The following is a 27,343-nucleotide window of genomic DNA, read 5'->3' on the forward strand; positions in this document are numbered from 1 at the left end:
GAACATTGCTATCAACAAGGTAGATCATTGCTATCAACAAGGTAGATCACTGCAATTTTTTACTAGCATACCTATGCAGTCATCCCACGGCTTGTTACAACCGTTTCTTGTGGGACTTATTCTGGACACGGAGACTGGTGGATCTCTGCCTTCTGCTATTTCCTTGTTGTGATCTCCACACAGTAACAGCATGCAGTGATATTCTGTAGAAGTGTGAGTGGTTTAATTTGAACTCCAAAGGGGAGAAATAGAGGTGAATCTTATCCTGGGAGGATACCATGTTTGGAAACTTGATCGTGATTTGATTTGATAACACTGCAAGCCGTAGTTATAATTAAAAAACCCACCCACCTTCAATGTATGCCAACCAATATTTTTGTTAGTTGGAGGCTATATCACTATTCACCGCATCTCAGAAGGCCAGTACACTGGCCACCTTAAGTATTTCATCCCTCTTTTCTTCTTCCATTAGTGATCTTATATTCTTTTCCATGTTCGATCTTCTGAGGTCATGTTATCTTCCCTGCTCATACTGCTACCAGTTGCTCATATACAAAATTACATTAAAATTATTATGCTCTGAAAGAGGAGGGCCAAATTCCATTTCTGTAACTCCATTATCTACTTCTCAGCATCTACTTCAGCCAAGAATCAGCTTTGCAGATTGCTGGTCTCTGTAGTGAAATTAAAGATACAATTGAAGCTGGATATCCTGGGGAAGGATAGAGTAACTTCACTACAGTATTTTCCTAGGGTCACAAACTGCATTTCAAGGATTACTTGTTTGTTTACTTTCTCAATCTGCTACTACTTGAAATGTGAAAAAATGGTGTTTGCTTTTCGGTTGATAAAGGAAAAAATAAAGCTGTGCATGGGTGCTACTCCTTTGTGAGCTAACCCAAAGACTCTAGTCTAGTTCTCTAGTAAATATAGACAATTTTAAAATCTGGGTAAGAAATATGCTGCTATGGAGAAAAAACAGTGTAGACATTGCTTGTAGAAAGGTTCTGTAGGCAAATAAAAAAAGTTTAATTCTTGGGAATCTTTAGGACCACCAACTGGCAGTTCTCACTACTGCTTTACTCCAAAACAGCAGAGAGGAGATTGTGTTACCTGAACTTACTTAACCTCAAGTCTCATAGCTGTCTGGAGTATGTGTTTCATAGAGTATTGCATCTGTTTATGGTATCCACCCTTATATAACATTTCAAGATGGGTAGAAAGAATAAACACTTGAACGTTACGATGAAAGAGTATTTTCCAGGCAAGTGAAAGTGAAAGGGCAAGTGCTGAGGAAGAAAACATTGTGATTTTCCACTTGATAGCCTCATGTAGACGTTCACAAAATAGTCTTCTGTTTCATAACTGAGAAGAGGAAATATATTAATTCATTGAGTCCAGCCCTAGTTATCACCAACAACCAAATCAGATTGTTGATACAAGTTGACCTTGCTCCATTTCAAATTTGCTGAGGTTTTTGGATTCTACATTTAGATCTCATTTCCTGCTGGAAGGCATTTTCAGAACATCATATTGCTAGTTGTAAGAAAAGTTCCTCTAGTTAGATCTTACGTGTATGTAGACACGATATGTTGACACTATATTTCCCTTTGCACGTTATAATTTACTTCACCAGCAAAACTATAAAGAGCAGTTTACTCATCCTCAAGCTGCCAAGGTCTTGTTCTCCTAATCAAACTTCCATATCTCTAATCATCCTAATATTTCTTTTCTTCATCTGAATCAGAAGTGTATTCTAGATGCAATGTATCACTCTTTGGTGTAGTCACGTTAGTACTTCTTTGTCACCATTGGAATTATGTTGTCTTGGCTTTGTCACTGTCCATCCTGATTTTTCCATCTAATATTCTGATTATTCATTGCAAATGTAGGCAGAAGTCAAGCAGGGTTTCTTTTCCTTGCACTGATCCAATAACAATAGCCAATTACTTTTGTGGCTTGTCTTAACTTGAACCTGTGGTTCAAAACTGAAGCTGAAACATTGCTTCAAGAGGAAACATTATCATCGGTGTAGAACAAGCCATTGCAACCAAGACACCCTCAGGAGAAATAATACTGATCACTTATAATACGTGCTAAGATGCCCTAAGTGCATTTTCTCTAGCTGTCCTGAATTTTCCTTTTCCATTTCCAGTGAAATTGCTATAGAATTGGAAAGTTGAAGCAAGAAAAATCTCCTACTAGAGATGCATTGTTCAACATGTGCTGCTGCTGATCTCCATGTCTAACATGCCACTTTGCAGCAAGCTCACCTGGGGAAGAGTAGGTTCACAAATGGTACCTCTACCAAACCCTCGCAACAGACAAGAACATCGTTTCTTGCCACACTTCTCTTACTAACTTCAGCTTTACATTCTCTGTGATAATGGGAAAGGGTTGGGAATAATTCACCACTTGGTGGTGGTGTTGATTAAATATATGTGAAAGATGCTCAGCTGAGCATGCAGAGCTCTGTCAGTTTGCCCCAGGTGATGGTTTGGTGTTTGTAGTCCCTGGGAGAGCTGTGCATGCTTCCAGGTTGTCCTGGCCTCATCGATAACATTGCAACACCACTTGCGTAGATGCCGTCTCTTAATAGGTATTCATTAGATGTTTTTCTCCTGTTTGCAAGCTTATTATGTTTTTAATAAGTAGAAGAGAAATGCATTTGTATTTATACATGCTTTGCAATTTCTTGTAAGAATTAATTTCTCCACCTGCAGGAACTTCAGAGAGACATAGAGAAACACAGCACTGGAGTGGCATCTGTTCTCAATTTGTGTGAAGTGCTTCTTCATGATTGTGATGCTTGTGCCACAGAATCAGAGTGTGACTCTATCCAGCAGGCTACACGCAATCTGGACAGAAGGTGGAGGAACATTTGTGCAATGTCAATGGAAAGGCGCCTTAAGTAAGTCTAAAACGCTCACAAATTAGTGTTTCCTTCACAGGCACAAATACAGGATGGGATGTATGTTATAGGGGTTCAGTACTAAAGAAAATGGTGTAGGGGTCAGAAAAAGATCACACACTGAATAAAAGCGAATAGCTGTTGTGTTATGGGAAATAAATTTTGGATTGCATCTGTATGTGCCTTTATACAAGGTACAGATACCAATTATGAAATTTTGCTCATAAGGCTTTTGATGGAATGATGTCTTATTTCCTATGCTTCATACAAGTGATGAGAGAGGAACTAGAGAAAGCTTAGATGTTAGCAGTGCCTCCAAGAGATGTAGAAAACATGACCTAGAAGGGAGAGTTGTAACACTTAAGTTTACCCTGGAACTACTGGTGGGGAAAGTAGTTATCAAATGGGTGAAATGTTATTCCAGGTGTTAGGCTTTTCGTGCACCTGATGTTCCTCAACAGTTTGGAAGAATTTTAGGACTGAACATTCATATGGAATTTCGTCATCTGCCCACCTTAGCTTTGCTGAGCAAGTGTGGGCTGCAGTGCCTGTGCATCTTGTGTGTGGTCTCATTTACTGCACGTGCTCAGACCATCTGTAAACTGCACGCCCATGAGAGCCAGAAGATTCATTGTCTTCTATTCCCATATAGGATAGCATGGATGATTTTGATAGCCATAATGACATAGGCTAGATTGGGCCAATGCCTGTGCTGACCAGTAATAATACATATTTAACTGTTTGAACTCCTGTACTTATGAAGATATTTTCTGTATCATTTTAAGTTATGAACCTGATTTCTGTGACATTTACGCAGTTATATCAAGAACTCTAGGTAAAGTTTATTTTCAAAATGCTGAAGTGAACTTTATATGATCTTTGGCTATGTGGGATATTCTTAATATATTTAATAACAGGGGGGTTATGCAAAAAAATGTTCCTTTGAAGTTGTGCTGCTCTATCTCCACAGATTGCTATCTTTAAGTAATTTTAGGCTATTGCCATGGTAATTCTTATATAGTGTGTGTATATAAATACAGCTTATAAGTCCTATCTTTGACACAGTCTGTCTTAAAAATATACAGGCTCTTCATAACTTTGTGCCTCGCACATTAATTCAGAACTATTTTAAGTTAATGTGGAACAATGCATTGAACTCTGTTTTACTTTCTTGTAATGTACACATTATGCTATTAGTAGATTTGTACCAGTAAGTTAACTGAGCTATCAGTACTTAGGATCTTTATTGTACTAGAAACAGTTATTCATATTAAAAAGAAACTTTCCAGATGTCAAACTTCAGGTTAAACAACATATAATCAACAAAGCATAAATTTTGTGTAGACCAGGTCCTTTTCAGACCTTCATATCTAAGATTGGGGAAAGATGTATTCTGTATGTAAAAACAAAGTTCTGCCATAAAACATCCTGTCCCAAAAAAGATCTTGTTATTTTGAACTTCATGTTGAAGTTCTCAGTATTAAGGCAATTTGATTTCAGGATCAAGAGTCAGCCACTATTTTTACATATTCTATTGAAGTCAAATGGGGTTTTTTTTAAACTTTGGAATGGCTTTTAAATTTTTAAAATAAAAATATGTTTACACTGTATAGTGAGAGAGAGCATTTTAATACTTGGTGAATGCAAAAAAAATGTTCATGTCCCTTTGCAATGCAGAATAATGACTGAGAACTTTAAAATATGTACTACAACATCTTTAGCATTCTGTAAGAAAAAGTTCTGCAGTTGAAGGTAGTGTGGAATTTCTAATCTCTAAAATACTGGTTTAGATACCTACCCTGGGACTGTGTTTCAGAAGTTATTTATCATGTGCTCAGATTTTTCGAGCTCCTATTGCATACTTATAACTTTCTTTTTATACTGATTCCAAAATTAGATGCATTAAAAAAAATTGCCATCATCTTATTCTAGCTCAGTCTGGAATGAGCTAGCCTCCCCTGTGGTCTGTTTATCAGCCTGGCTGTCTGAGTTAGATTAAGAGTCAGTTATTGTCTGGTGCTGCGTTAGTTTGCTGTTGTAGATGATTAGTTAAAGTTTTCTAGGTCAGCTGGCCTTTAGTCTGAGCATTCCCCAATTTTCCATTATCTATTGCAGAATCGAAGAGACGTGGCGGCTATGGCAAAAGTTTTTGGATGACTACTCTAGATTTGAAGACTGGCTAAAAACCTCTGAGAAGATAGCTGCTTTCCCAAGCTCCTCTGGTGTGCTTTACACGGTTGCTAAGGAAGAACTGAAGAAATTTGAGGTGATTTATAATAGTCGAAATTTAATGCCTACTGATCACATTACAGCAGCCAGCTGGTGTTCTTCCTTCCCGTACACAAGTCACTCAGCAGAGACACTGTATTAATATAATGGAGTTGGTGATTTTATAGCTGCTTCAGTGCAGGTTTCTAGGATGAAAAAACAGTGGAAGATGACAACTGAAAATGCTAATAAATCAATCCATTCTCACTTGCCGTTTGTTTACCAAAGTTAGATTTCTCACCTTTTTTTATTTCTGCAACTTTTTAGTATGTCCAGTTAGTAGGTGCTGCAGAGCATTCATAAATCTCCCTTCACCAAGTTCCTCTTCAAATGCATGCTGCATGTTTTAGCTTTTGTTTTGATTTAATCCCTCCTCTTCTTTCTGTAACTCTCTGAAACCAGCCCTCTGAACTCTTTTCCGGTTTCGTACAATGTACAGTGTCCCCGTTTTAAATTCTCATACCTGAAATTCATGTTCATGCAAGTATTGTTATGTGGCCACATGGTGTTCCCCATGATTTAAAAGTTAAGTGCGTGCTTCAAAACTGACAAGCTGTAACTTCAGTCAGTGCTTAAGGGCTTGTTACATAACTTCTGTCTACTACAATGTGATAGTCTCATAATTACAATAGAGTGTATACCTGTGTGTAAAGCACATGCACATGTTGTGTGGCTAGTCACAGGTGAAAATCTTTGGTTCAGTTTCATATTTGCAAGAAATGTATCAAGATGAGAGAGAAAAATAATTCTGAAGAAAAAGAACAAATTTTTGAGGAAATTCTTTAAACAGTCTGGTGCTGTAAATGATTTGCTGTGAAGAAGAAATGCAAATTTTAAACAACATCTAAGACCAAGTAATACTTTTTTTTTGGTTTAATAATTAATTCAGAAACATAAATTGTGAAACATTGATTCAAGTTTTATAATTGACATTCACATTTCTGAATGTACTGGCCAGGTTTTGTTGTTAAACTCTGCCAGACTTCATTATGTTGAGGTAGGTTGCCATAGCATAAAAATGTTTGCTTCGTGGACACAAGTACCCTGTCTCAGGCCTCCTTCTCCTTGTCCCTTTATTCAGTGATCAGGATCTAAATGGAGATTTCTCTGATTTTTAGCAATTTTCTGATTGAGAAACAGTACCAAAAATATCTTGATTTTTACAGCTGATTTGACTTTGCCCAAAGTCTGTTCCATTGAACCTCAGCCTTTATGGTGACCTTCCCTCTCCTGCAGATGTGTGGAATTTTTACTGTCAGCAGGAACTAGCTGCAAAGAGAACAGTTTAGCAGCCTCTGCAGAAGCCTGATTTCCCTGAAGTTTCGTTATTTCTCTTTTTTTTCTTTTTTTTTTTTTTTTCCTGAGCACCTATTCCCTACATCTACCAAAAATCAGGAATGCAGGTGACAAGAGTTATGGTGTTCAAATTCAGTGGAATTCAGCAACTTCACTGTGAAATCTGTATAAAGTCAGTCACATATACATACTAACTGAAGCAGGTTTCTGTTTTAAATAGACTTTTTTTTTTTGCTAATTTTATTTCCCCCTCCATATCTGCAGTTGAATTTAAAAAACAACTCCCTCAAAAAAAAAAAAAAAAAGAGTAGACCATGTACAAATCTTTCAGTTCCTGAGCACAGAAGTCAGGTGGCTCTCATTGTCTTCACTGTACAAAATCAAACTCCTTCCTCTCTAATAGTTTATAGAGAAATGAAGAGAGGTTACAGGGTTACAGGAATGCGATAGATGAATACTTGTGTAGCTGAGCTGGAAAAATGGAAGACAAATACACAGCTGTTCTTTTGCTGGACAAGGCTTGGTAACAGGTGAAACAACAACTGCACACTTAGAGTTCGTGATCCAAGTAAATGTAGTCAGATTTCTGCCTCTGGTATAAGAATTGCCTCCTTGTGCAATTTTAAGTGAATTCAGTTCTACTGAGCATTTCACTCTAGTCACAAACTCAATTTGCTCCTTGTTGGCTCTCCCCTACCCAATTTGATGCCCATTTAATAAAGGGCATACTTATATTGAGAGGACTCTACGCACTTTGATCTTTTTTCTCTTTTCAAACCCACTTCTTTACTTTTGTCTCTGACATTACAGTAGAAATGTGCGTATTTCATTTTTTAGCTTTGAATGGTACAATATGAAAAGTATGCATTGCTTATATAGAAATCTCATGTGTTAGCTGATTTTAATGAAAATTTCTATACAGAAATATATTATGTATCACACTTTTCCAGTCCTTAGTAAGGGTGGTGTCTAGTTTTGGGAGGGATTGACTGTTTACCTGCATTGTGAGGAAGATCAGAGAGCAAGTTTATAGACTGCAGTGGGAGCCAAAAGCTAGTTTTGTTCAAAAGAGAGCTGGTATAGTCTAAGTTTTTATTCTTCCTTTGATTGATTGCTTTTATGTCTCTGTGACAACATAAAAATGAATTTTTTTTTTGAGAAATTACTAATCTTTTAATTTTTTTTAGTTGTTTTTGAGGGGATTAATTCAGTCAGCTCCTTACAAGGTGCTTTTTCTGGCTTGCTTTGTGATTGCTAGTCACAACATGAAACTCACGGGCTAAGTCACCTACTGGTCCTGCTCAAGCTGGGTGGCTGAAGGCTTTGTAACAGTAGAGGAAGCGCTGATGCAGACGCTTGCCCAGGCATAAGTTGCTATGGATGTTCATGAAATTTTCTTTCCATGAAAATTTTAAGACAAAGCTTACTTGTATACCAGTATACTGAAGATAAAGAGATGATTCCTTCAGTACCATTTTTCACTATTTTTGGTAACACTCAGAATAAACAATTGCTCAAATCTCTTCAGTGTCTGCACTTCAGCAAATTTAGTATGTGTAAAGAAATCCAGTGAAGCCACAGGAATCTTGGATTTCTGTTCATTTTTTTTAAACAATGTTTCATATTCCTTGTTTGTGTTTCTGTTCTCAAATACAAAGGCATATGATTGAGTAGAAAGGGGAGTCTTATTTTTTTGTGCTGATTTTGCCATTGTAACGGGTATTCATGTTGCAATTTCTCGTTCAGTGAACTATCAGTTTTGTAAACTTTTTTCATTTTTTTTGTTCGTTTTAATCAGAAGGCAACCTCTCAATAGGATAGTCCTCAGGAGATGTCTATACCATAGCTATCTATCAGCTAACACAGGTCAGAATGTAGCAGTAAGGTCAAAATAAAGGGAGAGAATTACATACATATCCTGGTTTCAGTGGTTAAAAATGCGATGGTGTCTTGTTCATATTGCTTTAGGCCTTCCAGAGACAAGTGCATGAAACTCTGACTCAACTGGAACTGATCAATAAACAATATCGCCGCCTGGCCCGAGAGAACCGCACTGACTCTGACTGCAGCCTCAAGCAGATGGTTCACGAGGGGAACCAGAGATGGGACAACTTACAAAAGCGAGTTACTTCCATCCTGCGCAGACTAAAAGTATTTTTCCGTTTTTAAGCCTGTCAGTTTCACTACTATATTTATGAATCAGGGGTACCCCAAAAGCTTCCAGTTTAATGCATTTGCACAGTGGTTTTGAGGGGATTTTTACCTTTCGAAGAGGAAGGGAGCTTACTGGTTCACTTTCAGGTAACCAAAGCATGAGGTCTATAGGGAAATGCTTGATGACCTCAAACACCACCTCCTTCATAGAAGATAACTTTCACAGGTCATCTAATTACAGCTGAGGATGATGATACTGAAAAGGCAACCTTAGAAAGCACGTAGGAAATGAAAGAAGGTGCACTTAGTTTAGGTTAGGTTTGAAGGGCATGAAAGCCATTTCTTTGGAGAAACACTATTTCTGGGGGTTTTTGGGTTGGTCATTTCATGCCACTCCATTTTCCACCCCCCCAGCATTTTATTGGCCAGCGTGAGGAATTTGAGACAGCACGTGATAGCATCCTGGTATGGCTAACCGAGATGGACCTGCAGTTGACCAACATTGAACATTTCTCAGAGTGTGATGTCCAAGCAAAGATAAAGCAACTTAAGGTAAAGAATGATTGAATGGTAATAGGAGGAGGAATGAGAGAAAGGATAAAAACATTCATGGTGGGAAAAGAATTTATAAACCACAATGCAAAAATGCAGCCCGATACAATACCTTACTTGCAGGCTTAGACTTCAACCTCAGAAGTTATGGGCTATGTGAGGTTTCAGTACGTACTTTTCTGCCAGAGTGGAAGATGTTTGCACTCTGAAAAACTTTCAAAAAAACAAGATAGTCTCCATTCACTAATCAAAAAAGGAAATGTCAATAAAAATTGTTAATGTCAATGTCATTATTGCTGACACCTAAGAATTATTACATTGTCAACCATTTCTGTATCAGAAAAATCATTATCTGGAGAGAAAAACAGCAAATGTCATGTTATCCAAAATTCCAGTGTGTTAGCTTTAGCATCTGTGTTTCTAGACATTTGGTCATGGGCATGGCTTGTTTAGAGAAAAGCTTTCTTTCCAAATACAACAAGTGAGGAATGAGATGGTAAACCATGAAGTATCACTGCTTTTGGCTAGAAAGACTGTGGAATGCTAAATTTAATTGCTTATTGTTGTTCATGCTTGAATATTTGGAATGATCCCTCTTTGTTACCCACACCATTTTTGCTGAAAAACTCTTAAGACTTGCATCCTTAATAACTTAGATTGTTGTAAAGTTCATTTCTTTTATAAAGCATGGGATTTTCTTTTATGCAGGCTTTCCAGCAAGAAATTTCACTGAACAACAACAAAATTGAGCAGATAATTGTGCAGGGTGAGCAACTCATTGAGAAAAGTGAGCCCATAGATGCAGCTGTCATTGAAGAAGAACTAGATGAGCTGCGTCGTTACTGTCAAGAGGTCTTTGGACGTGTGGAACGCTATCACAAGAAACTCATCCGCCTTCCTGTGTGTATACTTACATATATATGTATTTGCTTGGTTTGTTGCCATTTTACAAGTGTGAGAATCAGGAGAGAGAAAGATGTTAAAATGAATTAAGATGAAACTTCTGTAACTTTCCAAAAATCCTGTGGTTTAATTTTGTTATAACCCTGACTATCTGCTTCCCTTCATTATATGCTATTTATCTCCTGCTCAGAGGGCAAACTCACCAGATCTGGAATTTTTGTAAGTCATCGTGAAAATCCACGCCAGTTGGAGATTTATAAAACTTCATTAATGCGGGTAGCAGTGTGGTACTGGTAATAAGAACATCTCCCCGCTCTGTCAGATAGTTTCATTGGCAGCTTATTGAATTCTGTTTTGTTTAAAAAACAATGATAAAATTATTCTCCCCATCAGAAGAGACAGAAATTTGTCTCCAGAACTGAACATACAGCTGAATAAGTGAGAGCAAAACAATTTTTGGTAGCTCAAGTCCTACTGAAGGAAGAGGAATAAATCCCAGGGTTTTCAAAATATGAAAGAATATGATGAAACCATTGGTCATGATAAAAGTTACTGATGCTTCCTATGACTTGATTCTAGAGTTTTCATAAATTTGATGTCTGCATTGCAGTGGCATCATTAAAAAGCCTGGAGACATTTGCTTGATGTGACTTTGTGGTGCCTTAAGTAATTAAAATCAGCTGGCATTATGAATTTTGTTCTTGCTTAGGTTTTTTAAAGCACCTTAAAATAATGAAGGAGAAGTGCAAAAGACTGCGAAATGGAAACCCCATCAGTGTGACTGTTGCCTAATGCTGCTTTATTTCACCGAGCCAGGCTGACCCTGCAGTGCCTCTGCATGTTTCATTGATCGGTTCTATTTGCATTATACTTCTAGCTGACAGATGACGAACACGACCTCTCTGACAGAGAGGTGGATCTGGACGAATCAGCAGATCTCTCTGACATACACTGGCATGACAAATCTGCAGACAGCGTTCTCTCTCCGCACCCCTCTTCCAACCTTTCGCTGCCTCTTTCCCAGCCGGTGAGAAGCGAGCGATCAGGGCGAGATACCCCTGCGAGTGTGGACTCCATTCCTCTGGAGTGGGATCATGACTACGACCTTAGCAGAGACCTGGAGACAGCCGTTTCGCAGGCACTGCACTCTGAGGAAGAAGACAGAGGACAAGAGAAGGACTTCTACCTGAGAGGAGCAGCTGGCATAGCAGGTATGGTGGCAAAGTGTGTGTCCTGTTCTCTCCTAGTAAAAAGAAGCAAATGTTACATATGTGGTTGCTTGGCCAAGACGCTCATGGAAAAGTATTTTAAATAGCCCCTGAAGATTTTAAATAGCTTTCCCTAAGTGATCCCAGTGGCCTTCTGGCTTTAGACGCAGCGATGGAGATTCCTGGATGACTACAGCCTTGGAAAATTGCAAAGGCGTATATGATATGACAAGGAATTGGCTGTGTCTCTGTGCTTGTGGCCTGCCAGATGGGATATGTCATCTGTAAGAGCAGTGCGTCATAAGTTATTCTGACTAGAAGAAACTATACTGGATATGGCAAAAAGTGCAGAACAAACTGATGAAGAAATGCTGTGGGAGAGATCCACAGACAAAATCAAGTGCTTAAGTAAATCTTAACTCAGTTCTTACCCAGGCAAGACTCCAGCAACTTGAGTGTTTAGCCTGAGGTGGGGTCTTGGGTCTTGCTCTCCAGTGAAACCGGAAATCCTTTCTAACTCTGTGTGCTTTGTGTAATAAATCTTAACGAGTGAAAGTGTCCAAATGCAGCCAGTTTTGGGGGAAGACATACTGGTATATTGTACTCTGACCTTGTGGCTGTCTTTTGCTTTCCAGATCATTGCTCTGAAAAGAGTCAGGTTTGCCTGAATATTAAGAGACTTTATAGCAGGCTCCCTGTGTTGCAGACTTCATCTTTTTTTCCTTCTCCAGAAGGGATGTTTGCTATTGGAACTGTTTATACATTCCATCTCATGAAAAGGACTCCTGTTGTGAGGAGACAGCCATTGCTGAGCTGTCAATTTAGACTGTGCTTTTATTTTTTTCAGATGTAGAGATCCCTGAAACTCTTGAGGCCTATGTAGCACTCACAGAAAATGCACTCAAAAGTATCTCTGGTAGGCATCAAAAAAAGACTAAGCATAGACAGATGCAAATACCACGGTGCGCAAGCATAACTTCTTTCTCTTCTCTTAGCATCTGCTATACTTTTCACAACTTTTGAAATAAATATTTCTTACATGGCAGCATTGGCATGTTAACGTAGAAGCATCCTGCTTTACTACTGCTTAAAGATATTATTAGGTGCATGGATGAAACAATGGTGTTTGAAGTATTGGCCCTCACACCTTGGCTAACTAGACTAAACCGATCAGTAGGTTACTCTGGTCTTTATTCTCTGAAGTCCCTCAACAGAACTTAATACTTTGTTATGTCTCTGAGACTAGAGTGGTTTCTAGATTAAGGCAGAAGGAAGAGATATAGAGCAAAACCTAATTTTTCAATTTTGCACTTATGTTTTTTAACACAACCACAGCTTGGATTGTTACTTAGATATAAACTTTCAGGTTAGTTGTTGTTTCATGTGATAACAATGCCAAGGGGAGGTACTGTAGTCCAATGTCTTTATCTTAGTGTTTTATATTGGAAGATGATTTTTTTTCACATTGCATTTTTACACAAGATTAAACCTACTGTTTCATTTGTTAGCTGACTATCTCAGAGGGATTAGATGCACTTACAGATAAATACCTTCTGTCATGGTTTCACAGTTTTCCTCTTTTGAAATAATGACTTCATTCCAAATTTGAAATAGCAAACATTTAAAATCTCAGCATCTGTCACACAGACCTCAGTTTCACTGTCCATTTTTATTTTTTTCCCCAAATTAGCGAAATAATATTATGATTGATTAAGAGTATAAGTAATAGCACTACATATAGAAAAATGTGCGTAGTTTTCAGACCTGTGAAAATTTTGCAAGTACTGAGGGAAAAACAATATTGAGCACTGTGTTCTGTCCATTTGGGGTGAGGTGTTTTGTATGAAAAAAGATTAACCATCCAAGAGGCTCCATTTTCTGTAATTAGGTGGACAGAAGGCTCCACTTCTCTATGCTTGTTTTTAATTGTGTCTTTATGAATAAATTCAAACTGTCTTTGTAAACAGATGGAAATCAGGCACAGGGATAGAATATGGATAAGAGGGATCTCATGTGGTCCTCCAGGCTGCAGCCTGCTTCAGATGACAATTGGCTGTAGCTAATTCATATCACAGAATTCGGCTAACCTCTATAAGGCAAACACAAGTTAGTTCTGCTTCAAAAAGGTTGGTATGAGTTCCAAACAGCTTGGATGAATAATACCATCTTGCAGATATGTTAAGTACAATTTTTGTGAAACGCCTAATTGGGAAAATACTATAAATTTTGCTGCTTAGTGTGGTGGCCTAAATCAGTCATGGACTACTTGCTGTGGGCTTTCAAGACATCCAGTCATCTATGGACCCTGACAATATAATTATAACAGTATTGCTTAGGGTTTGTATACGGCTTTTAATCTTCAAAATTGTATACAAATAGAATCCTTTCACATAGATTGAAATTCCACTGGTTTTTAGCAGAGAGAAGTAATACAAAGAGAAATGAGGAGAAATCAAATTGTAACATTGGTTTGGATCGGGAGTTTGGGATACAAGGTTTGATTTGATAGTGTTTGTGAAAGGGAGCAAGGTGTTCTCCAAAATCAGTGAGGTTAGAGCACTCTTTGCTGAGAACTTTTCCCTTCAGAGAGGTGAGGGAAAAGTCACTTCAGAGTAGTTTACAAGCCTGCTTTAAACTGTGAACTCTTTGATAGTATGCTCATGGCAAGCATGTTCCTCGGTATAGTCATCTGTCCTCTGAAGGTCACTAACACCCTCTAATGTAACCAGTTACGAGTTTGCTTTGACGTTGTACCACTCGTACTGCTGCAGTCACATTTCTCCTTTACTCTCTAATCTAGATACTGTTCCTGATCTTTATTCTGCCTGGGCAAAAGATAAAAAAAACTTTGGGAAAAGTTGGGTGACAGTCACTTTTTTTTGTTTTTGGTACAGGAGAACCTGGTTCCCTAGAAGCACATATCCGACAGCTGGACAAGGCCTTAGACACCAGTCGTTTCCAAATACAGCAAACAGAAAACATCATCCGCAGTAAAACACCTACAGGACCAGAGCTGGATTCCAGTTACAAAGGATATGTGCGTGTATTTTGGAGCACAAGTCGAACAAGCACTCCATGCTTAGAATTGCTATTGAAAGAAATACAGCTGTTTTAACAAAGCAATTAGATATTACTGCTTCTCAGACTTACTCATATCGTTGCTACCCTTAACCACACGCTATTGATGTTTATGTTATTAGTGTGTTTACAATAGCATAAGATTACAGGAACATGACTCTAAAGAATTTATTTTCCTATTACATTTCTGCAGATGTCCAAAAGTACTTTCTCACACATGTTTTTCTCCATCTGATGATGATATCCTTGTTTAAAATTCCTCTGCTTTTAAAAGAAGGTTTTATAGCTTCATGCACAGTATTCAGCTTGCTGATGAATTATAAACACGCATCATGTAAGCCAGGTTGCATATATGCAGTCTTTGATTAAAAAGCTTTTTCAAGGAGGTTTTCTGGAAGAAAAATTTCTTTCTAAATCATTCAAGCAATTTCAATACTGACAGATTTGAAAGATTAGCTGCTTGGATGCATAGTAATAGTTACACACTTTTGTTTATTTTCTTTATCACATTTTCTAGTGTCTTTGGCATAGTGTCTTAACATTTAGAACAGATGGCACCTAAAGTCATCCAGCACGATTTGGCACAGTGGCACTGAGTTATTTCTATTTAGTCTGAACTTATGCTTTAAGCTTTTATTATTTCCATATACATTTCTTTGACAGGATCAGGACAGATTGTTAAAGTAACAGTTTAGATTTTTGTCTTCACGCTTAGACCTACTTTTAGAAGATTTTGGAAGTTGCATTGTAATTTGTATTTTCCATGTAATTAGTCCTGTCCGGTGCATATTGAGATGGGATTTTTTTGTTAACACAGATGAAGCTACTAGGTGAGTGCAGTGGAAGCATAGACTCAGTAAGAAGACTTGGATATAAACTGAAGGAGGAAGAAGAAAAATTATCTGGACTTATTAACCTGAACAGTACTGAAACACAAACAGCTGGTAAGTAACATTTAGTTCTTTCATGGAAAGCAATTATGAAAAGTAACAAACATGCAAAGTTTTTCTGAATAAACACTTGGTATTATTTACTAACATATATATTTACACGACTGTATCTGTTACCATCTTCTGTTTAACATCTCTTAATAGGAATAGTAAGGAAAAATAGGTATTCCTTGTGTATGCCCTGTAAAGAGATTAGGCATACAAGTGCATTTTAAGAACCTCTTCATATCGTGAGACATAACCTTAAGCCTTTAGGAAAGTCCCTGTGGATACAATGCATTTTTGTTGAATATTGTCTGATGAAAAAAGGTTGCTTATGTTGCTGTACAAAACACATAAGTCAACATTCATTTATTCTAATAGTAGCTTTCACTTCTTATATTATCTCTCTGCAGTACGGAAATCTATATTCACCTGGTAGAAGTATTTGCCTGACTAATTTTAAGCATCAACTGTAGAACGGGAGGTGTTGCATTGTGAAAATATGGATTTGTTCTAGAGACTATAAAGGCAACATCTCCATTCTTAGCTTGGCAAAATATGCTACCCATGCACTGTTTTTTTTTTTCTTTTTTTTTTTTTTTTTACTTTTAAGTTGATGAAATGATACAACTTGTCCTTCTGCCGTATCATTTCAAAATATCTAACAAGAAGAAACAGTCTCTAATTTATTTCTTTTTTTAGCACAGATATTTGTCCAATGCATCAGCAGTAGCTTAATCAAATGTAGTGAGGTGTGAGTATTAAATTGTGATAGGTACAAATACCAATGCAAATAATAAAAAATATGTGGCTAGTTAGACATATTCAGATTCCTTATCCGGTTTGCATTTATGCTAATTTATGATGTCTTTATACCAGCATAACCTGTTTTAGAGACCTACATGTGTTATCCTAATTCCATTTGTACAATTCTGACATTAGAAAGTGGTAAAACTGCCTGCTGCCTGGAATCATCCAGATTCTTCATTCTTTCTCTCCAACATCAAGATCTTCAATCTAACTTAGTTTGCAGTGTGGTATTTTGTGGGTTAGGGTTTTTTTGCTTTTATGGAGCATTTTTTTGTCCTCCACAGGATTCAACCGATGCAATTGTGTGTGTGGCTAGTTGCTTGGGTTTTTTTGCTTTTATTGAATTTGGTGTTTATCATTCCAGGTGTAATTGACCGATGGGAATTAATCCAGGCTCAAGCTCTAAGCAAGGAGCTGAGGATGAAGCAGAACCTTCAACAATGGCAGCAGTTTAACTCCGACCTTAATAGCATTTGGGCTTGGTTGGGAGAAACTGAAGAGGAACTGGAGAAGCTGCGCTGCCTTGATCTCAGCACTGACATACAAACTATTGAGCTCAGAATTAAAAAACTGAAAGTGAGTTTTATTTCTCTTTTCCATGAGTTACCTTGTAAACAGACCTGAAGGCAACAGGAATGTTGAAGAGGTTGCCAATAGCTGCAGCTGGTTTGCTCCATTCCGCACATAGAGGGCTGCTGCTGAAAACTGAGGTGACTGGGAAGGTGATTTCATGAATCACCTTTTGGCAGAAAAATGTACCACCGGCATTTACTATATAATCCAAATGAATTTTTGGAATAGCAATTCTGTGGCAATTCTGTAATTCCAGAATGCACAGACAATTCCTGATGTCAGCCAAGCTGATGAAAGAAAAAAAAAACAAACAACAAAACACCAAAAAACACCAAGTTAAATCAAATCTCTTCTAGTCAAGCTGGTAACAAAATAGCTACTTTAAAAGAAATACCTCACTGGGACATACTACTTTGTGTGGAGGAAGAAGAGAGTGCCCAAAGGGGCTGTAGCCTACCCATTGCCCTCACCACCACAACACAGGAAAAATTTGGTATCACTTTGCAACATTCCTGTTTCTTCTTCTGTCATCTCTGATGCATCAGGATCTGCATGCTACCTTTGTGTTCTCTCCTGGTTATTTTACAGCTATAAAGATCTGCAAATGTGATGGTATACAACTTCGCATTCAGTTACTAACACCTTATAAGCTTGGGTACAAAAAATGTGGGAGCCAATGTCAAAATGCACTGTGCTCCATGCTAGGAATGAGGTGGACAGCTAGTAAAGCTGTTTCCGGCAGGGATCCATCTAAAGCGTATTAACGCTGATCTTCACTGGAATCCAAATATAGCTGCCATAAGTACTACAAAGGTCACTGTGACATGGGGCTTTTAAGTAAATGCTGTAAAGTAGGTGGAAAAGGGGGCATTTCATAAGAATACTGTTCTTATCCCACCCACTCTTGGAAAGCTCATTAGTGCCCTCCAAACCAAAAGAGGAGGGGTTTCTTTTGTGGCTTCCAATGTAAACAAATCAGAGTTTTTATACATGTCCTGCTTCGATAAATTGGAGTAAGTTGTTTATATTCTTTGTATGTTTTCCTTTCCCTCAGTAAAAGCTTTCATTTTAAAATACTGTTGACAGCATTTTCCACTTGAAAACATGTTGGTTTTTATGTTTATCAGCAAAACCGAGAAGTGAGGGCAAAAGTTTTATTATGAGCTACAGTACAATTGCCCTACATCTCTTTAAATTTTGTTGGGCCTGCTGTCTTTAAAATATCTGAAACATGAGCCAGATCTTTAAAATTCAGCTATGACTTCAGGCTTTTAAGACCTGACAAGTTTAATTGGCTTGTTCTAGTTTATGCTCACAGTAAAATTTTAGTAGATGTTAGAGTGAACATTTGCAGAGTCACAGAGTGAGCACAGAAATCTCGTATCCAGAGTAAAGAGCCTGTTACAGTAAGGTACCGTTCTGCAGTTGCTGATGACAAATCATTGCATTCTTGTGGTGCGTTCTCTACTTGGTTCTTCTGAAAGTCACATGTTTTACCGATTTCCATTCTTTCTTCCCCTGTCCCACTTTGTCTTATCATCAAGGAGCTGCAGAAAGCAATTGATAACCGCAAAGCCATCATCTTATCCATCAATCTGTGCAGCTCAGAGTTCACTCAGTCTGACAGCGAAGAGAGCAAGAAGCTTCAAGAGCGGCTGTCTCAGATGAATGTGCGCTGGGACCACGTATGCAATATGATTGAGGAGTGGCGCTGCTCATTGCAGGATGCATTAATGCAGTGCCAGGTCTGTCTTGTGCTTATTTTAAATGGTCAGCATCCAACATACCAAAAATGTAAACCATATCTTTATCTGGTGTGCACATTAGCCGGTCTGAAACTTGCCCATGCAAGCCAAAACACAGCTTCAGCATGTATTTTCTGAAATACACACCTGCACTACTTGAAGTGTGTATTTCCAAGCTCAAGATTTTCTAGATTTGTCATCTCTGGAATAGTATTCTGATATACTGTTTTACGCTTTCTTGTAAGTTGTTATTTTGCCAGTAGGACCTATGACAGGATAAACTAAAAGCCTGAATTTGACTGGAATTCTCTGCCACGCTATTAAAATCATCACTCATCACTTGTAGGATTTCCATGAAATGAGCCATGGTTTGCTGCTTTGGTTAGAGAATATTGACAGAAGAAAAAACGAGATTGTGCCCATTAATCCAAACCTGGACCAGGAAACACTGCAGGATCATCACAGACTTCTAATGGTAGGGCTATAATCACCCCTTTCTCTCCCAAAAGGCATCATCAGAAAAACACCGAATCAGATTTATCTTCCTCTTGAGTGTGTTAGCATGCAACGTACAGTGCTAACCCAACTATGGTACCAATGTCAGTAACTAACTTTACTTTGGTAGGGAACACTACTCCCGTTAGTAGCATAACTTGTGATTTAAAATCTCAGGCAGCTGCTAGGCTGCTGTGTCTCTTCCTGTCAGATTAGAATTTCTTATTGCTTCTCTTTTCTTTCCATTTTGTTAATTTCAAATGTCCAGTTTTGTGAGTTCTAGCTTTCTTCCTTTTTTTTTTTTTTTAACGTCCATTAAAAAAATCTGGGACTTGTCTTTGCAACAGCAAATCAGACGTGAACTGCTGGAGTCTCAGTTGAAGGTGGCGTCGCTGCAAGATATGTCCTGCCAGTTGCTAGTCAATGCTGAAGGCAAGGACTGTCTTGAGGCCAAAGAAAAGGTGCATGTCATTGGAAACAGACTGAAGCTCCTCTTGAAAGAGGTCACACGTCATATTAAAGACCTAGAGAAAATTCTAGACATTTCAAGTAGTCAGCTGGTAAGTCATGTCTTTTTATTCCTTGCTGATTGTTGGGCACACGTTTCCCACTGTTTTGACTGTCTTTGTCTAATCAGTGCTGTCAGATGCACTGTTTCTGTTGTTTGCAACACTTACCAAGATGATACACATGTAATCCTGAATATCATAAAGTAATCTTACACTTCATAATGTAAACATCTCTTTTGTGATACGGTGGGGGGGTTTAATCCCATAATTTTTTGCTATTTGGTGTAGCAATAAGTATTGAACTTCTTGGTTTGTTTATCCTGCCATTACCGATTCAGTCAGCTACAAAGTATATGAGATAATTATTCTAGGTGCAGCAATGGAAATTATAGTGTGTCAGTTGTCACTGAGAAGGAAGATAATGCTCACTCTGTTGAAGAGGAAAAAAAAGCATAAAATAAATTCTGTAATACGCTAACAAATCTCTCATAGTACCTCCTGAGCTTTGAGCAGTACTGCAAATATTTTCAAATTGTTATGGGTCTCGGCATTTGAGAGGGAGTTATGCATGCATCTTCACCAACAGTGGCAGGTAGAAAGTAAAGATTTCAAGGTTCTCCTTTAGTTAACTTTTTTTAGTCTTGGATTAGCAGACTGCATAAGTCAAGAGAACTCAGTTCTTCCTCCTTCTAGTGAATTTCTGCCTGTTTAAGTAAAATCTTGTTGCTACCAACCTCTTCTTGTAATTAAAGACCAATAAAGAGCAACTGTTTTTTTCCCCTGTATTGACTTTGGCAGAAAATATGTCACCTAAAGCAATTAAGTTTTAACTACCTGTTTGTTTTTCTTTTCCTTTAGGGCTAACAGAAAAAGTGTGTAATCCCTTAGTGTTTCAAAAATTTGATAACAAAATTTAACTGCTTCATTTTATTTGGTTTGGAAATAACTCTGCTGGGATTTTACTTGGGGTTTGGGTTTTTGGGGGTTTTTTTGAGTTTGCTTACCTGAACAGCTAGTTGCTGTATTACTGAGCTCCATTCCTTCTGAACTTTAGGAATTGTCCTCATGGTCTTCTGCTGATGAATTAGACACATCGGGCTCAGTGAGTCCTGTATCTGGAAGAAGCACTCCAAGCAGACAGAGAACGGTAATTTCATGTAATATATTTTCTGCCACATCCTGGATGGGAGCTCTAGATGTCTGTAGTAGCTCTAGCCAGCTGGAAGGCCCCCCCTTCTCACTTGGTAGAAAAGGAAATGGCATAAACCAAGAACAAAACACAGCTGCTTTCCCCAACCCTGCTGCATATCCCATCCTGCATGAAATCAGAAGTGGTAAATACTATCTAAAACCAGGGCTGTCAGTGTGGTTGGTTTACCATGGTATGGCATGTCGTGTCTCTTGTATTTTGCTCTAGTGATGGCAGCACCCCGAAGTCTGGTCTTGTCTGGTATAATCAGTCCTCCATTTCTGTTTGGCCTTCTCTTCAGAGCTGCTTCATCGAGAATCTCAATAAGGTTTTTTTTGTTATTTCTGATGAAGGTTGCTGATGGTCTTATTGAGACTTTGGATGAATGGCTAAGTAGAGCTGAAGGGCATAAAACAGTTTTCAAAACAGCTAGTTGGGCAGGACCTAATCAAGGGCTATGATGGCAACTCTGGAGTTGTCTATTTACATCGCTGGCACAAAATTCAAGACATATAGCAATACATGCCTAGTACTTAACACTTCCATACTCTGAGCCCAAAATGGAACTGCAATTATTTTGTCTTTTTCTGCAATTCTATTGGTTGATTACTTTGCTTTTTGCCTTAGTTCTGAAAACAATCAGGTTGGGTTTGGTTGATTTTTTTTTTTTCCCATTTGCACTTTTTTTAAAGCCTCTGAGTTCTGTCTTGATAAATTTTATGGCTCTTGAAATTGATTATTTTATTTATTTATTTATTTATGTTTACATTCACTAGTTTCTTTTTTAGATGCTAGTATGAGAATGTAAAGGAATACTGGCTTTTCAAAAGGAGAAAGAGTATAAAACTTAACATTTTATTTCAGAGGTCAATGCTTTTATCTTTTAAATTTAAATTGAAATAACTAATAAAAGCTCTGATATCACAGATGTAACTGGAGGATGCCTGAACATTACAGGAAATGGAGAAGTATTTTACCATAAAATCTTTGTCTAAAGAGTATGTAGAATTACAATAGGTTTCATCTTAACATTTTAATAAGCATTTGTCTATCTCTAATTTGTTAGTGTTTATGTACGTGACTACTCTTTTTCATTTTTGTCCATAATATATAGCTAAGGTATATGATTCCTTGGGTCTGGTTTTCAAACTTCTGGGTTTTGCACCCACAATTTTGGAGACTGAAGTGATGTTGTTTAGAATTTCAGTGCCAAATATACTGACGCTAAATAAATAAATACTAATACCAAAAATGCAGTCAGAATTAGAATCATCTAACTGCATTAAATATTCCAGCAAATAGTTGTGAGTGCAGGAATGCACCTACAGTTATTTGGCCTTCAAAATTGTGGGGATATGGGGGTGGAGAAGAGGCCAGACTTGTCAAAGGAGGCCCTTGGACATTTTTTCCTTGAGCGTATTAGTTTTGCTTCATTTGCATTTTGAATTACCTATATTTGCCTATATTGAAATTAATAATTTTTTTTTCTATTTCATATTACAAATTATTTGATCTAAATTTATAGTGATTTTTTTTTAAATCCAGAGCTACTGTTCATAAACATAATAATTAAACTGTTATTTTTGAGTTCACTGTGTATGTTCCAATCATTTCCATACTCAGCTAGGTGCAAAGAAAAGCCAGTTTCCTTGGTTCATGGGTATTGATCACTTCATTTGATTTTTTGTTTGTTTGTTTGTTTCCTTTGCTGCACTTTTGATTTAGTTTCATCAGTAGCTTGTCTTTATTTGCCTGGACTGAACATTCTTCTTTCTTTACCCCCTGTTCATTGCAAACAGCCACGGGGCAAATGTAGTCTCTCACAGCCTGGACCCTCTGTCAGCAGTCCACATAGCAGGTACCTTATTCTCCTGGTTTCCGCACTCTGTTCTAGAACCTCAAGAGGATGATGAAAATTGGCTGTGATTCCTCTCCGTCCGCACCCACTCCGTCAGGTGGCCAGGACTTGAACAAGTGAAAACTTCCCTTTTGTTAATAGTTTGGCAAAAGGGGCTCTCAATTACTTCAAATTCTTTGTTAAATAGAAATTCCAGGTAATCCTTGAACATCTACAGCTTTCGCTTCCCAGGAATGCCGTGTAATTAACATTTATTTTTCATACGCCTGATCAGGGTGAGTGTGTGTTTACACTCATGATATTTAATGATTGTTTTATTTTGGCCTGATTTAACAGAAATGCCAGTGGGTTCATGGCAAACACTTTTTATCATCCTCTTTACCTCTAGATATTAAATTATGGCAGGTAATAGGCCAATACCATATTCTAGAATTCACAAAACCCACAGATCTGGATGAGACATACTAACATCCTTTTCTTTCTTTCTTTCTTTCTTTCTTTTTTTTTTTTTTTTTTTTTTTTAATTCCCCCTGAAATGTTTTGTTCAGTTTGTGGGTTTTCAGTACTTAAGACTCAAAACTAAAAGTCAGAATTTGAGGGTTTTGAGACTTGGGGTCACTTTCTCTCCCCTCCTAAGACGACTGCAATATAACGTGCTAACATTGCCATGACTCTTGCCAAGTGCTTGCATCCGTGTATTGCTCTGGGAGCAGCACTGCCCCATCTCTGTCTGACCAGTAGAGAGCAGGCTTGCAGCTACAGCTTTTTGCTTTCCATCTTGTCTCCAGCAACCTGTCATCTCTGCAGCTAACAGTGCTTCTGCATTCTTTGTTGTTGTCAGTGTGATGCGTGTACCTTCACTCTTTCACTGATCAGTTCACTAGCCTCTAGAGTTATGAAGTTTAAAAAAAAAAAAAGTAACTGAGCAGGTGAATATGTACAAAGAGGACAACTTTTGCTATTTCAGCATCTTATGCATTGCAACACCTAAAACAATCAGAAAGTATAATGAAAATATATTTGTTCTTATAGTTAAGTCCTAAATCTCATTTGTTCTATATATATTGAAAATTAACCAATTCATTTTTAAAACAACTCCTGTTAAAGTGAAAGATTTGATGATGGAAAGAAGGCAACACTAGATTTAATATAGTGATTGAGCAATAATCAAGCAGACAAAACAATACCTCAAGAGTATTATTTTTTTCATGAGCAAAATCAAGGCTTTATTCAGCAAAATTATTCTCAAATATAAACAAACTAAAGAATAGAACTACTTACCATGTAGATATTTACATAAACACTTCTTAAAGAATTACTTTATATGTGTGGTTAGTGACTGCGAGTAAAGTGCCATAGTTGCAAAACCACCTACCATAGCAGATAGAAGAGGTAGAGTATCTTTCACTGCTTCCACTGGCACTAAGAAGCTGCCTTATTTTTAGGGCTTTTTTATTCTCTTTGAAACATAAGGAAACCACATAGAAAATATGTGACATAAGTACACTCCACCTTTCTGTCTGATGGAGAAAGAGAATTAATTTTTCCAGCTCCGGTCTGCTCTGAAGCTTGGCGTTTTGTTTCTCGTAGAGAGTGGGAAAAGGGAGGAGTGGGGCTTTACTCTGCAGCCATTAACAGCTAGAAGGAACGGAGGATGTCTTTGGGAGATCAGCATGCTTGCACTAGCAACGTTGTACTCAAGAAACATATTGTGTGCGCTCTACCGCTCTCTTGTATAGTCAGACCACTTCTGCCAAAGTTTCTGGTGGTAGGTGCGAGCCGCTGGCTCAACAAGCAGCTAGCAGTGCTTTGCAGCTTTGAGATCAGCCTCTATTCTGGCAGCGGCATTGGTGCGGCACCTTTCAGATCAAGTCTTTCCAGCACTGTTTATTAACACATCTTGTAGCAGTACAACACAATGTTCAATTTGTCATTCAGACAAGCATGGAATACGAATGAGTCACTGCTGAATAGGAAACTTAATCAAATGCGCAAGCCAGACAGGTTGTGGTTGATGTATAATGTGGTTTTAACTGATAAAGCGGTACAAGCTGTCACTGTGTTCTTTAATATTTTGACATGCCTCTGATCAGAGTACTTTGTGTTTGATCTTGCACTGGATCAGCAAACTGTGATAGAGTTTAGCGTACAGGAGAACTAAAATCAGTTTTAAAAGGTTTATCACATAGGAGGTTGTGAAGGAAAGTTCATTTAAAAATTAGAGGGGCCGTTTTGTGTATAACAAGTGTGATGTCACTTTTTGCTGTGGTAATGGGGAAGACAAAGGCAAGCATATATAGTATGATGTAAGCAAGGTACAAGCTTGAACTAGACGTTAGAACTAGATCTCATTCAAGAGATATTAGTAATCGTGTGCTAAGCGGGAAAAGCAAATCCAAGAAGCAACTCCTCTTTCTTCATCAGTTTAACAGAGCTGTCATAAATGCACACCTGGATCTGTGCCTGTGGATTTTTTTGAAGTGATTAAAATGTTAAAAAGATTAGAATAGAGGTACAGTTTGCTCCGGGGTGTTTACATTGTCTCTCTTGAGCAGCTCTATTCAAGTCTTGGTGCCACAGTGCCAACCTCGGTTCCCTGCTCTCCCCAAACCTCCCCAAATGACTAGTGGATATTTAAAGGTCACTTGCTGTTCCTGGAGCAGACCGGGCCACAGCACTCTCCGTGCCTTTAGCCATGAAATGGCAGTCATTGCCAGGCAGTAGCTCAAACGCGAGGTTTGGGCTTGGCTTGCCATGGTGGTTCTCCCAGTTATGTCCCTCACTCTCGCTTGGAGCTTGTTACTTAAACTTCATATTTAACTGCCTTTGAAAGGGACGTATTCATTTTCTTGACAGGGTAAGCCAAATCTGAGGTTGGGGTGATATGCTGAGAGCTAGGGAGAGAATCAAAGTCAGAACACAGCCAAACAAGGTCGCTCCTAAAGAGTCTCATAGGCCACCAACAAGAGTCATTGCCTGCTCTTGTGGGCAGAGCATCATACCTGCTCCATCATAACTCCAGCAAAATAGAATTAGTGGGAACAAAAAATCTATTAGAAGGTCATTATCAAATTTAATTTCTCTGATTATCTTTCTGTCTGCTTATAGAGAGTAGTTTTTGTATCTCTCAGGTTTTCTATTGGTAAGCTCAGCTCTTTATTTCCTTCCTAGGAGAAATACTCCTTTTTTTTTTTTTTTTTGACTCTTTTGAGCTTGTGGAAATTTGAATTCATCTTTCAGAAGTATGTTAACCAAAATGATACAAACTGCTCCAGGTGAGATCTGACTAGTGCCTTATAGAACATCATTAAAACAACCCCTTTTCTCTTCTGGAAGTCTTGAACTGAAATATATTTTTAAATTTATTTTGTTCCTTTTCACAGCTATTTACAAGCCACATTATTGATTTTGGCTATTCTGTGTCAAACAGCTCTAGATTTTCTTCATTATCTTCAGAGTGTGAACTTCCAAGTTTATAGCACAAGTTTTTATTGCTACCTTATGTACTATAATCTTAAACTCCTTAAGCTACTTCTTAAACCTATTGGATTCACCCGCTTTTTTCTATGCAAGAAGCCAACCCTATGTTGTATTTGCAAAGACTTCCAACTTCTGTCATCATATAGATGAAATTTGCTGTACTTATATTTTGTGACAGTCTTTTCATAAAGATATTAAATCAAGGCTCATCCTTGATTAACTCCAGTAATAACATCCTGCTCGCCCAGCAGTGCCTCTTTCAATGTAAGCCTGTTGTCTGCATACCATTACTCACTTCCCCATTAAACTCACTTTATTTATTCCTATGAACTTTGCTTGAATGATAAATTCTTCTGTTATACTCTTTCAGATGTTTACCGCAATACAGATAGATTACTTCAGCCATATTTTCCTGGGGGGGAAAAAAAAAATAATCAGTCATCTTTAAAAGAAGGTATTCGTCTGAGCTGAAATTAAAGTTCACTTTGCCCGTCCGATCTATAGCCTGGTAAATTAGCTTCTCCTCTCTTGAAATGCTTAGGAAATAGTTCCAATTTCAGTGATATTACAAACTCCCAAAGTAAGGGTAACTATTGCTTGCACTTCTTAGGTTAATTTATGAGATTTCTGGACATGAAGAAGCTTACTGTTGGCCAGGTCTGCAGCTGTGCCTTCTCCTTTTACCTAGGTAGTAAGAATTGTGTATGGAGCAAGTCGAAGATGACCTTACTTCCTTCCCTCCTCAAACAGGGGCCAGTGTAACAAATGGTGGAGCAGTCAAAAGAGAGACAGCTAAAGATGCAAGCTCAAGAAAAAGAAATTACATTTTTCTCCAAAATGGTATACAGTACTTCTCCCTTCTCCTGCTGGAGTAAATAGGAGTTCTGGCCCTTATGAATAGTGAGCCTTTTTTATTAACTATGTATATTTTTAACCCTCTCTCCGTAACAAATCCATTAAACACTCTAAGCTGAGCTATGCCATTTTTCAGCCAATTATGTAGATTACAGAGGCATACCTGCAATAGACACAGGCAGTACAGCACTTGAACTTTTTAGAACACCCCCTCTGAAGATGTTTTCATAATGTTTCATTATTTGCTTGTTTAATTGTTTCCATGCAGTATTAGAAACTGTTCTTCAACACCCTACTTCACTGCAGAAAGTGTTTTGAAACACTTTGACAAGAACTGTTTTAATTTTTGAAAGTTTATGTTCCTTGTCAAGATCAGCCATGCAGCTTACACTCTTTTTTGGTAAAACATAAAGCAAGAAGTGCTGGATTGTGCTATCAAACCCGTAGGAAAAGAAAAGAAAAATTAGATGCTAACTTTGCCTGCTGTCTTTTGATCCCGCTTTTTGGAAATTCCCCTTCTGATACCC

At 37.9% G+C, this 27,343-nt stretch overlaps 1 protein-coding gene across 3 annotated transcripts in view; it reads left to right on the plus strand.

Annotated features, from left to right (window-relative positions):
• SYNE1 (spectrin repeat containing nuclear envelope protein 1) overlaps window positions 1-27,343 on the plus strand; it is a 308,461-nt gene that overhangs the window by 278,701 nt on the left and 2,417 nt on the right. For 2 of the 3 annotated variants that reach the window (XM_075748397.1, XM_075748395.1), the window contains 15 exons: window positions 2,724-2,911; window positions 5,027-5,177; window positions 8,444-8,626; window positions 9,044-9,181; window positions 9,890-10,081; window positions 10,962-11,295; window positions 12,140-12,208; window positions 14,187-14,329; window positions 15,188-15,314; window positions 16,477-16,688; window positions 18,230-18,430; window positions 18,777-18,905; window positions 19,273-19,485; window positions 20,489-20,581; window positions 22,423-22,481. In XM_075748397.1, the coding sequence (XP_075604512.1) occupies window positions 2,724-2,911; window positions 5,027-5,177; window positions 8,444-8,626; window positions 9,044-9,181; window positions 9,890-10,081; window positions 10,962-11,295; window positions 12,140-12,208; window positions 14,187-14,329; window positions 15,188-15,314; window positions 16,477-16,688; window positions 18,230-18,430; window positions 18,777-18,905; window positions 19,273-19,485; window positions 20,489-20,581; window positions 22,423-22,481 (2,432 nt within the window). The remainder of the gene's footprint in view (window positions 1-2,723; window positions 2,912-5,026; window positions 5,178-8,443; window positions 8,627-9,043; window positions 9,182-9,889; window positions 10,082-10,961; window positions 11,296-12,139; window positions 12,209-14,186; window positions 14,330-15,187; window positions 15,315-16,476; window positions 16,689-18,229; window positions 18,431-18,776; window positions 18,906-19,272; window positions 19,486-20,488; window positions 20,582-22,422; window positions 22,482-27,343) is intronic. The other variant, XM_075748396.1, reaches the window with a different exon arrangement.

This window comes from Balearica regulorum, chromosome 3 (genome assembly GCF_011004875.1).
Source record: "Balearica regulorum gibbericeps isolate bBalReg1 chromosome 3, bBalReg1.pri, whole genome shotgun sequence".
Lineage (NCBI taxonomy): Eukaryota > Metazoa > Chordata > Aves > Gruiformes > Gruidae > Balearica > Balearica regulorum.